Source organism: Haematobia irritans, chromosome 3 (assembly GCF_050003625.1).
Source record: "Haematobia irritans isolate KBUSLIRL chromosome 3, ASM5000362v1, whole genome shotgun sequence".
Taxonomy (NCBI): Eukaryota; Metazoa; Arthropoda; class Insecta; order Diptera; family Muscidae; genus Haematobia; species Haematobia irritans.
The window spans coordinates 217,029,655-217,042,550 of NC_134399.1; the positions used below are offsets into that span (position 1 = coordinate 217,029,655).

Consider the following 12,896-nt stretch of genomic DNA (forward strand, 5'->3'; position numbering starts at 1 on the left):
TTTTTTTTCGCAACATTTTATTCCTATAGAAAATTTTGTCAAAACTTGATTTTTATAGAAAATCAAATTTGACAAAATCATTTCTATAGAAAAATTTGTCAAATATTTTTCTTTTTTATCAAAATTTTATTTCTATAGAAAAATTTATCAAAGTTTTATATCTAAAACAAGTAAGTAAAGTCTAAAGTCGGGCGGGATCGACTATATTATACTCTTCACCACTTTGTAGACCACAATTTGTGTTACCATCTTAACTTCTTCATGAAGGTTTATATTCCCATATACAAATATTTATATCTTAACCGATTTGCAGACAATTTTTTGTACTTCTACAAAATTTCTATAATTAAAATTTAAATCGGCTAATGCCCTGGAATGAAGACAATATAACTAAAAAATATGGGAAATATTTAAATCTGAACCAATTTTGAGGCAACTTCGAAAAACTGTACTTATGATTTATCGTATTTATGATAACGAGATAAACACATGGTGTCATTGGCAACCATAGTTCAGTGCCGGCTCAAAATTTTATTTCTATAGAAGATTTTGTCAACATTTTACTGCTATCGAAAATTATGTCAAAATTTTATTACTATAGAAAATTTTGTCATAATTAAATTTCTATAGAAAATGTTGTTAAAATTGTTTATCTATGGAAAATTTTATAAATTTATAAATTTTTTTATTTCGATAGAAATTTTTGTTAAAATTTTATTTCTATAGAAGATTTTGTCAAAATTTTATTTCTAGAGAAAACTTTGTCAACAATATTATTTCTATAGAAAATTTTGTCCAAATTTTATTTCTATAGAAAATTTTGTTCAAAATTTATTTCTATAGAAAATTTTGTCCAAATTTTATTTCTGCAGGAAATTTTGTCAAAGTAGAAAATTTATTCAAAATTTTATTTCTATAGAAAATATTGTCAACATTTTATTTTGTCAACATTTTATTACTACAGAAAATTTTGTCAAAATTCTATTTCTATAGAAAATTTTATTTTTATTGAAATTTTGTCAAAAAAATTTTTTTTATGAAAATTTTGTCAAAATTTTATTTTTATAGAAAATTTTGTCAAATAAAAAATTTGTAAAAATTTTATTTCTATAGAAAACTTTGTCATGATTTTATTTATATAGAAAATTAAGTCAAAATTTTATTTCTATAGAAAATTTTGTCTACATTTTATTCCTACAGAAAATTTTGTCAAAATTTTACTTTTATTGAAAATTTTGTCAAAATTTTATTCCTATAGAAAATTTATTCAAAATTTTATTTCTATAGAAAGTTTTCTCAACGTTTTATTTTTATACAAAATTTTGTTAAAATTTTATTTCTATACAAAATTTTGTCAACATTTTATTCTTATAGAAAATTTTGTCAAAATTTTACTTCTATTGAAAATTTTGTCAAAAGTTTAGTTCTATAGAAAATTTATTCAAAATTTTATTCCTATAGAAAATTTTGTCCAATTGTATTTGTATAGAAAATTTTGTCAATATTTTTTGTGAGTGGAAAATTTTGTCAAAATTTTATTTGTATAGAAAATTTTGTCAAAATTTTTATTTCTATGGACAATTTGGTCAACATTTTTAATTTCTATAGACATTTATATCAAAATTTTATTTCTATAGGAAATGTTGTCAAAGTTTTATTCCGATAGAAAATTTATTCAACATTTTATCTCTATAGAAAGTTTTCTCAACATTTTATCTCTATAGAAAGTTTTCTCAACATTTTATTTCTATACAAAATTTTGTTAACATTTTATTTCTATACAAAATTGTGTCAACATTTTATTCCTATAGAAAATTTTGTCAAAATTTTACTTCTATTGAAAATTTTGTCAACATTTTATTCCTATAGAAAATTTTGTCAAAATTTTACTTCTATTGAAAATTTTGTCAACATTTTATTTCTATAGAAAATTTTGCCAAAATCTCTATAGAAAAATTTGTCAAAATTTTATTGCTATAGAAAATTATGTCAAAATTTTATTTCTATAGAAAATTTTGTCAAAATTTTATTTCGATGGAAAATTTTGTCAAAATTTTATTTCTATAGAAAATTTTGTCAACATTTTATTTCTATAGAAAATTTTGTCAACATTTTATTTCTAGATAAATTTTGTCAAAATTTTATTTATATGAAAAATGTTGTCAATTTTTCTTTTATTTCAATAGAAATTTTATCAAAATTTTATTTCTATAGGAAATGTTGTCAAAGTTTTATTCCGATAGAAAATTTTGTCAAAGTTTTATTCCGATAGAAAATTTATTCAAAATTTTATTTTTATAGAAAGTTTTCTCAACATTTTATTTATATACAAAAATTTGTTAAAATTTTATTTCTATTCAAAATTTTTTCAACATTTTATTTCTATAGAAAATTTTGTCAAAATTTTATTTCTATGAAAATTTTGTCAAAATTTTATTTTTATAGAAAATTTTGTCAACATTTTATTTTTATAGAAAATTTTGTCAAAATTTTATTTCTATAGAAAATTTTTAAAAATTTTATTTCTATAGAAAATTTTGTTAAAATTTTATTTTTATAGAACATTTTGTCAAAAATTTTATTTCTATAAAAAATGTTGTCAAAATTTTATTTCTATAGAAAAATTTTGTCAAAAATTTTATTTCTGTAGCAATTTTGTCAATTTTTTATTTCTATAATAACTTTTGTTAACATTTCATTTTGTCAAAATTTTATTTCTATAGAATATTTTGTCAAAATTTTATTTCTATAGAAAATTTTGTTGAAATTTCATTTCTATGGGAAATTTTGTCGCAATTTCATTCCTATAGAAACTTGAAGTACCTCGTAGTTAGGGAGGAATATTTTGTAAATTCTACCAACAGTGGCAATCGTGGATAGAAGGCGCACTGAAACTAAAAGTAAGATTTCCAGATTCGAGCCAGCTGAGCTTTACGCTGTTATATTTCAAACTACGAAATTTTGAAGCGAGAAAATAATAGCTTCCAATTCTTTTAGCTGGATAAATAATTTATTTGCAATAAAAATGTGTTAAAATTTGCATATGTGTAATAATGATAATTTTTTCCTCTGTATGCCTAAAATGTCCTCTAAGGATTAATTTTATTATTATTATTATTTATCGTTTATTATGATCATAGTTTCTGCTTTGGTTCATCAACTGAAAAAGTCTCTCAGATTTTGTATAACTAAATTAAATTTGCTGGATATTTGCAAATGGGTATGTGGTTTCGAAACGTGACATAACTATGAAACTTTTTGTCTGTTGAAAAAACATATTTTCGAAACTATCCAGACAGCCTGAAATAGTAAAACACTAACTTCTAAACCGCTGGATAGATGAAAAATAAAATAAATAAAATAAAATAAAACAAAACTTACCACAAAATAGTTTATTTGATTCATGGGCCGTTGTAGTGGTTTGCTCTTGATCTTGTTCATAGTCGACATTGTGATGCATCAACTGTTGATGGTAGTTGTGACAATGGCTTTGTTGTTGTTGCCTATGTAAGGCCAATTGCTGTTGGTGTTGTTGCTGCTGCTGCTGTTGCAATATCCTTTGATGTTGGTTGAATGCCTTTAACTGTGGATTTTGTGGGTAAACATCCGTTTCCTGTATGGCACTATCCACACTTCCTCCTCCTACTGATCTGTTATGCATTAAGTGGCTTCGCATTGTAACCCCAGTGTGGGCGTTAGCTATGTTGACATTGCCTGCAGCAACACCTCCCACTCCAGCACCACCTCCAATGCCAGCATTGTGTTTGGTGTTGATATTTGTTTGAACCGAATGACCATGACGCCTCAGTGACAATTGCGATTTAAACCGTGACATGGACGATGACATTGATGCCATAGTGGTAACGGATGATGTTGGTGTTGAAGGAGCTGTTGTAATGTACATACCTTTGGTCCCACCACTGGCTACACCACAGAATGATGTCGGGTTTTTTTTCTGCAAAGTTGTGTACATTTCATCGGAATTTAATTTTCCATTACAGCTGCCTCCACCAAATATCATGGCTTTTTCAATTCTCATACCCACATACAGGGTTCGTGTTATCAGTATGTAGGCCACAGAGAGAATAAATAGTGGCAACACCAACAATACCAAGTCCAAGAAAATGTTATAGGGTCTTTCGTATGGCATGGCATAGGATGGCCAATTTTCTCGACACTTTCGATATCCTGCAATTGTGTGGGAATAAAAAATTCAATAAAATTTAATTTATACAATGTTCAATTGAAAAGTTCATGATATGGAAAACAAAACATTGAATATTCAATGACCAAATTATTCGATGTGAGTTCACTTGTTTCTAAAAACGCCAAAAGACAATATTAGATTTAATTGCATTTATTGAGCTTTTATGCGCTTTACAGACTATCAGTTATTCCAGACGGAATGTTGGTGTTTGTAAAGAATCTTACAGTGTGTCGAATCGATACGACTTGTCGGCGATGACTAAATAATCGGTAAATGTGTTATCGATCCCATAAACATGCAGCAGTATCGATTATGCATTCGGACTTAACTTATAATGCATTAGGTTGAACACATTTTAGATCCATAATGGAAAATAAAATTTTTTATGAAATATGATATTTATAAAAAGTCAGTCATAAAATTTGATAATTAGTGTGGGAGGGGTTCCACCTTTAATTCAAATTTATTGTAGCAATTTATGTGATATTTTTTTGGAAACGTAGAAGAAGTTGCCAAGGTGATGAAGAGGATACCAAATTGGTTATGTGGAAAGTTTAGTGGACAAACTTAGCAGAAAATAGAAGCCAACAAAAAAAATGGTTATATTCCGAGTCATTCCCTCCGTCTGTCCATCCTGGATGCAACAAAAGGGAAATTTGTTGGACTAAAATTTCGTTAGAAAATGGCGCCCGTGCAGAGACCGGGTCTAAATTTCACTGCCGGCAACCATTACAAAATCGCCAACAAAGTTGATATTGTTCCAATACACGACGACAGTAAGACAACAATCAATAGCACTTGGCCACAGAGCCTTTAAGATGGACACTCCCTCTTTTTCAAGGAGGACCAATTAAATCGAGAAATAACAAGTATATACGGCCGTAAGTTCGGCCAGGCCGAATTTTATGTACCCTTCACCAATTGTTTAACACAAACACATTTCTCCTGATTTTCATTAAAACTCAGCTTCCCTTCCCTATACCATATTCGATTTGGAATTGGTTTTAAAATTTGTGTGACGTTGTCACAAGAAAAATTAATAGAGTTAAAACCTTCACCATTCCATAATCAACGAGAATTAAACTTTTCACTACCGAAATAAACCTAATATTAATAACTTTAATTTTTCTTCTGTTTTTACTTGTACTAACAGCATGTAGAACAAAAATTGTTATTTTGAGAACCTACCTCAATTACTTCAAGAGCTATATGAGCTTCTTCTGAAAACTTGATTCTTGAATTGTTACTAAATGGCCTTATAAAAATAAGCGACATTTAGCCTGTAATATCTTTCACAGTGTGAGAAAAATACAAAAAAGAAACCGTAAAAGTATCAGCTATAGTTTTTGTATAAATGTCCATTTACTAGATACAGTAGAAAAATTGTCTCAAATTTTCGTATTTTTCGTTTATTGTTAAAGAAGTTAATAAAAATGTATTTTAGTGCTCACCAATATGGAAAATATGTATAGCTTATTTAGATTGAAGCGTCTACTTTAAAATAACGTCGATAAATAAATTGAAACTAAGTGGGAAAATATAATTTGGTGTCTTTTTCGAATGTCCTTCTAGGTGGACATCGGTAGTGAAAGGGTTAATTGGTTTCAGCTTAGCTCATTACCTCGATAAACTTCTAAAATTTATTTTTAAAAAATTCCCTTTCGCACTATCATTTGTGATTAACGTACCTTGTCGACTTGTGGGCATCAATTGGCTAAAAAGTGCAATGGGTGTCATACACAGCATGCTACCAAACCAAATGCTAGCAATAATTTTGTAAGCATGACTTCTTGTCTGCCATCGTCTAGATCTCAATGGATGGCAAATGGCATAGTAACGTTCACACGATATGGCCACCAGTGTCCATGATGATACAGCTACGGAAGCAGCTGAAAAGATAGTAGATGGTACAAAGAATGTGGTAAACATAGCATATTGACTTTAATATAATGTCGATGATGATGACGATGACGATGAGGAGAATGAGAATGGTAATCTCAACTGTATGAGAGGGAGAAGGAAATGTAAAAGTTTCTCTAGATTAGTGGTAATGCAATTTTCACTAAAATGGTTTCCAAAACATACAAAATTGTTGAGTGTGGTTTTTTGTTTGAGTTGACTGTTAACCTAATTGATGTCAACTCTAGCAAATAAGACTTTAGAATACTTGAAAATGATTCCATTGGTGTTGATTATAGTTCATGCAGTGGCAACTTAATGGTTTAATTAAGGTTAAAATTTTACAATTTAACTTTCTTTATACATTATGGGATTTTTATTTTCTGTCGTAGCATATTCAACAAATATACGATTAAAGCGACTATGTTCAGTAGGAGACTTAAAATAAGGTGAAGCCGATGAAAGAATACTCTGAACCTTTCATATGTTTTCACAATACATGTGAAATGTCGGAGTTATACAAATCTTAACCGATATGACTGATTGTAAGGTCAGTTACTTCAGACTGATTTAGCTCCTCATTGTAATTCACAACCTTCTGATTGTTTGCAAATCCTAAGTAAAATGTTAAAGGAGACGAAAACCAAAACGTTTTGCCAGCGCTCATAATGGGTTAATTGCAATTTGAGAAAATAAAATGTTTAAAATAGTCAGCAAAGTGTTCTACCCCGGCATAATATCTTTTGGTCGAAAGATCTTCATGAGTACTAAAGGGTGATTTTAGTACTGGTGAATGCTACAAGAAATGCGACTACGACAAGGGGACTGCCTCAAGGAGGGGCGATATCGCCTTTACTTTGGCTACTCGTAGTAGATGAAATTCTAACTTTTCTGGGCGACAAAGTTATAAAAATAGTGGCGTATGCGGATGATATTGTCATAATGGCATCAGGCAAATTTCTGGACACGATCTCCGATATAGTAATAAGTGAGGCCTTACAAATTTTATCCGATTGGGCAAGGAACTGTGGATTAGGTGCTAACCTAAGGAAAACGGAGCTAGTGCTCTTCACTAAGGGGAGAAAACCAACCGGGTAAAAGGACCCCCATCATTTCATTTACATTTCAAGGAACGAGATTAAGTCTCTCAAAATCGACTACGTATCTAGGACTTTTCTTAGACTCCAGACTTATCTGGCTGGAAAATACAGCTGTTAGACTAAAGAAGAACAACGTTGCACTGTATGCGTGCCAAATCTGGTTAGGGGACGTTGGAAAAGGAAGCCTTCCCTTTTCTACTGGCTGTATACACAAAATCGCTTCTGTAACATATACCCCAAACACATTTTGCTTCAAGTATATATATTTTCAGGATTGGTCCAAACAAAAGATTGTTTATATTAGTCAAACATATTATGTTCCACTTTAGGGCATACACTGGTAGAACAAAAATTTAATGCAATTTGCTTTGTGTGGATTTATTTTTAATGCGCCAATTTGTTACTTCCATTATTTTACTTGCAGCATAAAGGGTGATACGGTCAAAATTTGGAAAACGCGTGTAAATCGATGAAATCGTTTATTTAAAAAATCAAATTAAATTTCTTTTTCAAGTTCAATTAGTATAAAATTCAGGAAAAATATTCAGTTAGGCTTTCGCTTTTCCAAATCCGAATTGCCGGGCCTCACGCTTGACACCTGCCATCAGATTTTTTACAGCCACCTTGTCCACCTTCTTCGCCGCAGAAAGCCAGTTTGCCTTGAACTGCTGCTTGTCCTTAGCAGTTTTTTTGGTCTTCTTTAGGTTCCGCTTGACAATAGCCCAATATTTCTCAATTGGGCGGAGCTCTGGCGTGTTGGGAGGGTTCTTGTCCTTGGGAACCACCTGCACGTTGTTGGCGGCGTACCACTCCATGGCCTTTTTACCGTAATGGTAAGATGCCAAATCCGTCAAAACAGTACGGAACAACCGTGTTTCTTCAGGAAAGGCAGCAGACGTTTATTCAAACACTCTTTCACGTAAATTTCTGGGTTGACAGTCCCGGAAGCTATTAAAAGTGCTGCTTTTCAAGCCACAGGTACATATAGGTTGCCAAACCAGATATTTCTTTGCGAACTTTGACAGTTTTATGTGCTTGAAAATATCTGCTACCTTTCCCCTTCCTTTTGCCGTATAAAACTCCTGTCCCGGAAGCTGCTTGTAGTCGGTTTTGACGTAGGTTTCGTCGTCCATTATCACGAAGTCAAAATTCGTCAGCATCGTCGTATACAGCCTCCGGGATCGCGGTTTGGTCGTCGTATTTTGTTTATCATCGCGATTTGGAGTCACTACCTTCTTGTAAGTCGATAGTCCGGCTCGTTTTTTGGCTCGATGCACGGTTGTAGACGATACACCCAGCTTATTTGCGGCATCTCCGAGAGAGAGAGGTTAGGGTTTCGCTTGAAACTACCGGCAACTCTCTTTGTCGTCTCAGCGGCTTCCGGTTTTCGATTTCCCCCCGATCCAGACTTCCTGGCTGTCGACAAACGTTCCCCAAACACTTTAATTACATTTGTAACGGTTGATTTTTAGCGATTTTGCCAGCTTTGCGTGCGAGTAGCGCGATGCGCGAGCAAAATTTTGATACGCTGCTCTTCTTGCTTGGACGGCATTTTGACAACTGAAGAGTGAATTCCAAAATCAAAATAGGAGCAACATTCCACACACACACCTTCAAAATGAGGGGTGTTCAGGTTTTTTTAAATGCAAAATTGAAAGAAATACGTCAAGTTTATATTGACCAAATTTCGACCGTATCACCCTTTAGTCAAACATATTATGTTCCACTTTAGAATAACGTCGATGGTAGTCAGCCGCTGTCTTAGAGAGTTTAGAGCTCTCACTGAACTGTGGATGAGGCCGATATTCAGAGGCGATATCAGCTTCTTTATCGATACTCAGGCAGCAATAAAGGCCTTAGGAAATCCGCTAGCCTGCCGCTGTCTTAGAGAGTTTAGAGCTCTCACTGAACAGCATATTACTTCACGGTACTGGGTACCTGGACATTATGGAATAATGGGCAATGAGGAGGCGACGCACCCGGAACGTATAACATCGTTACAGATGTTTTTCCCCCGCTATCTTTATATATTTACTGGATCTATATCAAATACAACGACTTATGGAAAGGACGTTGGGCTTCCTCTGCGGACTGCTAGCAGACCAAACTGATATGGGTCGACAAGAGTAGTAAGAAATCTGATTTTCTGATGGGGGCTCAATGGTTGATGACATTTGTAGATGGTCTCTGGACCCGGAGGCAACAGAAGACTCCTACCATTTTCTGTGCCAGTATCCACCATTGTCTCTTAGAAGAAAAAAGATAGTGGGCTCCTGTTTCTTTTGAGAATATTACCGCTGTACGGAACTGCAATCCGAAGGATATACTTACCAATTTCGTTTGCTAATTCCAGAACTTGATTTGCATGACATGTAGTTTCAACACGCATGGCCATAGAGTAATTGAGAGGCGAGTTCGCTGAAAATTTATTTTATGTTAAGTTCAATGACAAGGGACCTCCTTTTTATAGCCAAGTCCGAACGGCGTTCCACATTGCAGGGAAACCACTTAGAGAAGCTTTGAAACCCCCAGAAAAGTCACCAGCATTACTGAGGTGGGATAATCCACCGTTGAAAAACTTTTTGGTGCTTGGTCGAAAGTGGGTTTGAACCCACGACCCTGTGTAGGCAAGGCGGGCATGCTAACCATTGCACCACGGTGGATCCCTTACACATTGTTGGCGAGTAGAGGTGTGCGCGTGACACGCGTGATTCACGTGTGAATCACGTGAGTCGTGAATAAAATCTGGAGCAAATCTCGTGAATGTGCATGAATGGGACTAAAACAAATGTGTCGTGCGTGAGTAATCAAATCGGCTCGTGAATGTGCGTGAGTACTGCTTTTCATTACGTAAAATTGTGACCTCTATTAGCGAGTATGGTGTGAACCGTTCCATGTTGTGGTATAGCCTCCATATGGGCCGAACTCCTGATTTGATGATTTGTTATATATGTTTGCTTGGCAGAGTATCTGTCATCAAATCCAAATCCGATTTAGGCAAATATGTTCAGGATACCCAAATAAAATCTGAACGATGACTAACCCATATCGTAATCATATCAAGAACTCTATACTGGCATACTCTCTTTGAAATAGTTTAAGATTTGTGAAAATCTCATTTCTCTGATTTAGTCAAATATAATCCAAAAACCCACAAACAGAATTACGAATTTCTCTCTGTTATTCGATGCATCAGTGTTGATAGGATTTTATTTAATATCCTCTCAGTTATCAATTAATTTGAAAACAACTTTAATTGGTTGAGAATCCATTTTGTAGGAGATTATAAAAAAAATCTTACTAAATCGAAATAATATTGACTTAAAACATTTACAAATGGATATTATGCATTTTGCAAAGTTCAAATTTTTTCTCTAGAAACTTTTAAATATTTTTCCTCAAGTATTCTTACATCCTCTTGTGTATCATATATTGATATATAAAAATCCATTAAGAGCAAATAATCGAATATTCATGGGATTTTTAAATGGATTTTATTCCCATGCATGAATATATTTTATAAGTCAACATCGAATATTGCATGTGATTCCATTTAAATTCATAAGAGGATTATCTCCTTACAGGTAGCAGTCTGGAGTTTATGAAAATATCAGCATATAGGGTAATGATAATGGTAGGGAGGGGGTGGGAGGTCATAAAGAAATGTTGCATATTTTTGGAATATTTTAATGGGGTAGTAAAGAATACATACCATCTTAAGGAATTACAACCATAAAAAATTGGCAATTAAATGTGGTTGCCATAACTCTAGCTTTTGCTATTAATATTAATTATGTGTATGCGTATAAAAAATTTGTGTTTTTTTTAAATGTGTGTTGTTTTTGGCACATTTAATAAATAACAATTTAAATAAATACTTTAAGATATTTCGATCAAAAAGGTACAGAGCAAAAAGAGTATACGGAACGAACTAAAGATGGTAGATTGAACAAAATATCTACCACAAAATAGATTTTTAAGATTCGGCTCAGTCGAGCTTTATATTGGTGTGAAGAAATTTATTTTTTATTTAATTATTAAATTTCTTTTATCAACTAGAACATTGGTCGTTGGTACAGCAACTTTTCTTTTATGTCAAAATATCCGTTATTTCGTAGTCAACAATATTCACATGACTTCCTCTTAGAACATAAAAAAACAACCCTATCTCCGCAATTTCATTTGTGAAGTGCAATGAAAAGTTCTAAATGGATCCTTTGTTTGGCTTTTATGCTAGGGATTGCAATAAAAAAAACAAATTGTGGAAAAGTCGACTTTGCCATTTTTTAAAAATTGGATTTTCGATATTCCATTTGATAATGTAGAGATTTGATTATCATATTTAAGAAAATCGATTTTTCGATTCATTAAAAATTTTGAAAATCAACTTTTCCACTATATAATAAGTATATACAGCAATAAGTTCGGCCGGGCCGAATCTTAAATACCAGCCATCATGAATCAAATATAATGGTTCCCTTTGCAAACTCTTCGCCGTAGTGGGTTACTTGATAATATATAAAATTTCAGAGGGTTTTACGACATATATTCTCCTAAGCACATCAGTTCAATAATTTTTTTGAATTTTTTTGAATTTCTTCGAAAATTTAAAATTTTTATCACCAAAAAATTCGTTTGTTACAAAATTTTTATTTTTTCAATAAAAAAAATATATTTTTGAACCAACAACACAGTCCATTTCGTTTGTAAAGGGTGATTTGTTAAGAGCTTGATAACTTTTTTTAAAAAAAAAACGCATAAAATTTGCAAAATCTCATCGGTTCTTTATTTGAAACGTTAGATTGGTCCATGACATTTACTTTTTGAAGATAATTTCATTTAAATGTTGACCGCGGCTGCGTCTTAGGTGGTCCATTCGGAAAGTCCAATTTTGGGCAACTTTTTCGAGCATTTCGGCCGGAATAGCCCGAATTTCTTCGGAAATGTTGTCTTCCAAAGCTGGAATAGTTGCTGGCTTATTTCTGTAGACTTTAGACTTGACGTAGCCCCACAAAAAATAGTCTAAAGGCGTCAAATCGCATGATCTTGGTGGCCAACTTACCGGTCCATTTCTTGAGATTAATTGTTCTCCGAAGTTTTCCCTCAAAATGGCCATAGAATCGCGAGCTGTGTGGCATGTAGCGCCATCTTGTTGAAACCACATGTCAACCAAGTTCAGTTCTTCCATTTTTGGCAACAAAAAGTTTGTTAGCATCGAACGATAGCGATCGCCATTCACCGTAACGTTGCGTCCAACAGCATCTTTGAAAAAATACGGTCCAATGATTCCACCAGCGTACAAACCACACCAAACAGTGCATTTTTCGGGATGCATGGGCAGTTCTTGAACGGCTTCTGGTTGCTCTTCACTCCAAATGCGGCAATTTTGCTTATTTACGTAGCCATTCAACCAGAAATGAGCCTCATCGCTGAACAAAATTTGTCGATAAAAAAGCGGATTTTCTGCCAACTTTTCTAGGGCCCATTCACTGAAAATTCGACGTTGTGGCAGATCGTTCGGATATTCATGATGAAATGTCAAAGCATACTGAGCATCTTTCTCTTTGACACCATGTCTGAAATCCCACGTGATCTGTCAAATACTAATGCATGAAAATCCTAACCTCAAAAGAATCACCCTTTATCAAGCACTGTTCTTTTCTGACTTTAAGTCTTTAATAAGACACATT

The 12,896-nt window shown here is 32.9% G+C and overlaps 1 protein-coding gene across 1 annotated transcript in view; it reads right to left on the bottom strand.

Annotated features, from left to right (window-relative positions):
• LOC142232135 (uncharacterized) overlaps positions 1–12,896 on the bottom strand; it is a 199,248-nt gene that overhangs the window by 86,307 nt on the left and 100,045 nt on the right. The window contains exons 2-3 of the mRNA XM_075302849.1: positions 5,896–6,096; positions 3,382–4,188 (exon numbers count right to left, since the gene is read on the bottom strand). Coding sequence (XP_075158964.1) covers positions 3,382–4,188; positions 5,896–6,096 — 1,008 coding nt within the window. The remainder of the gene's footprint in view (positions 1–3,381; positions 4,189–5,895; positions 6,097–12,896) is intronic.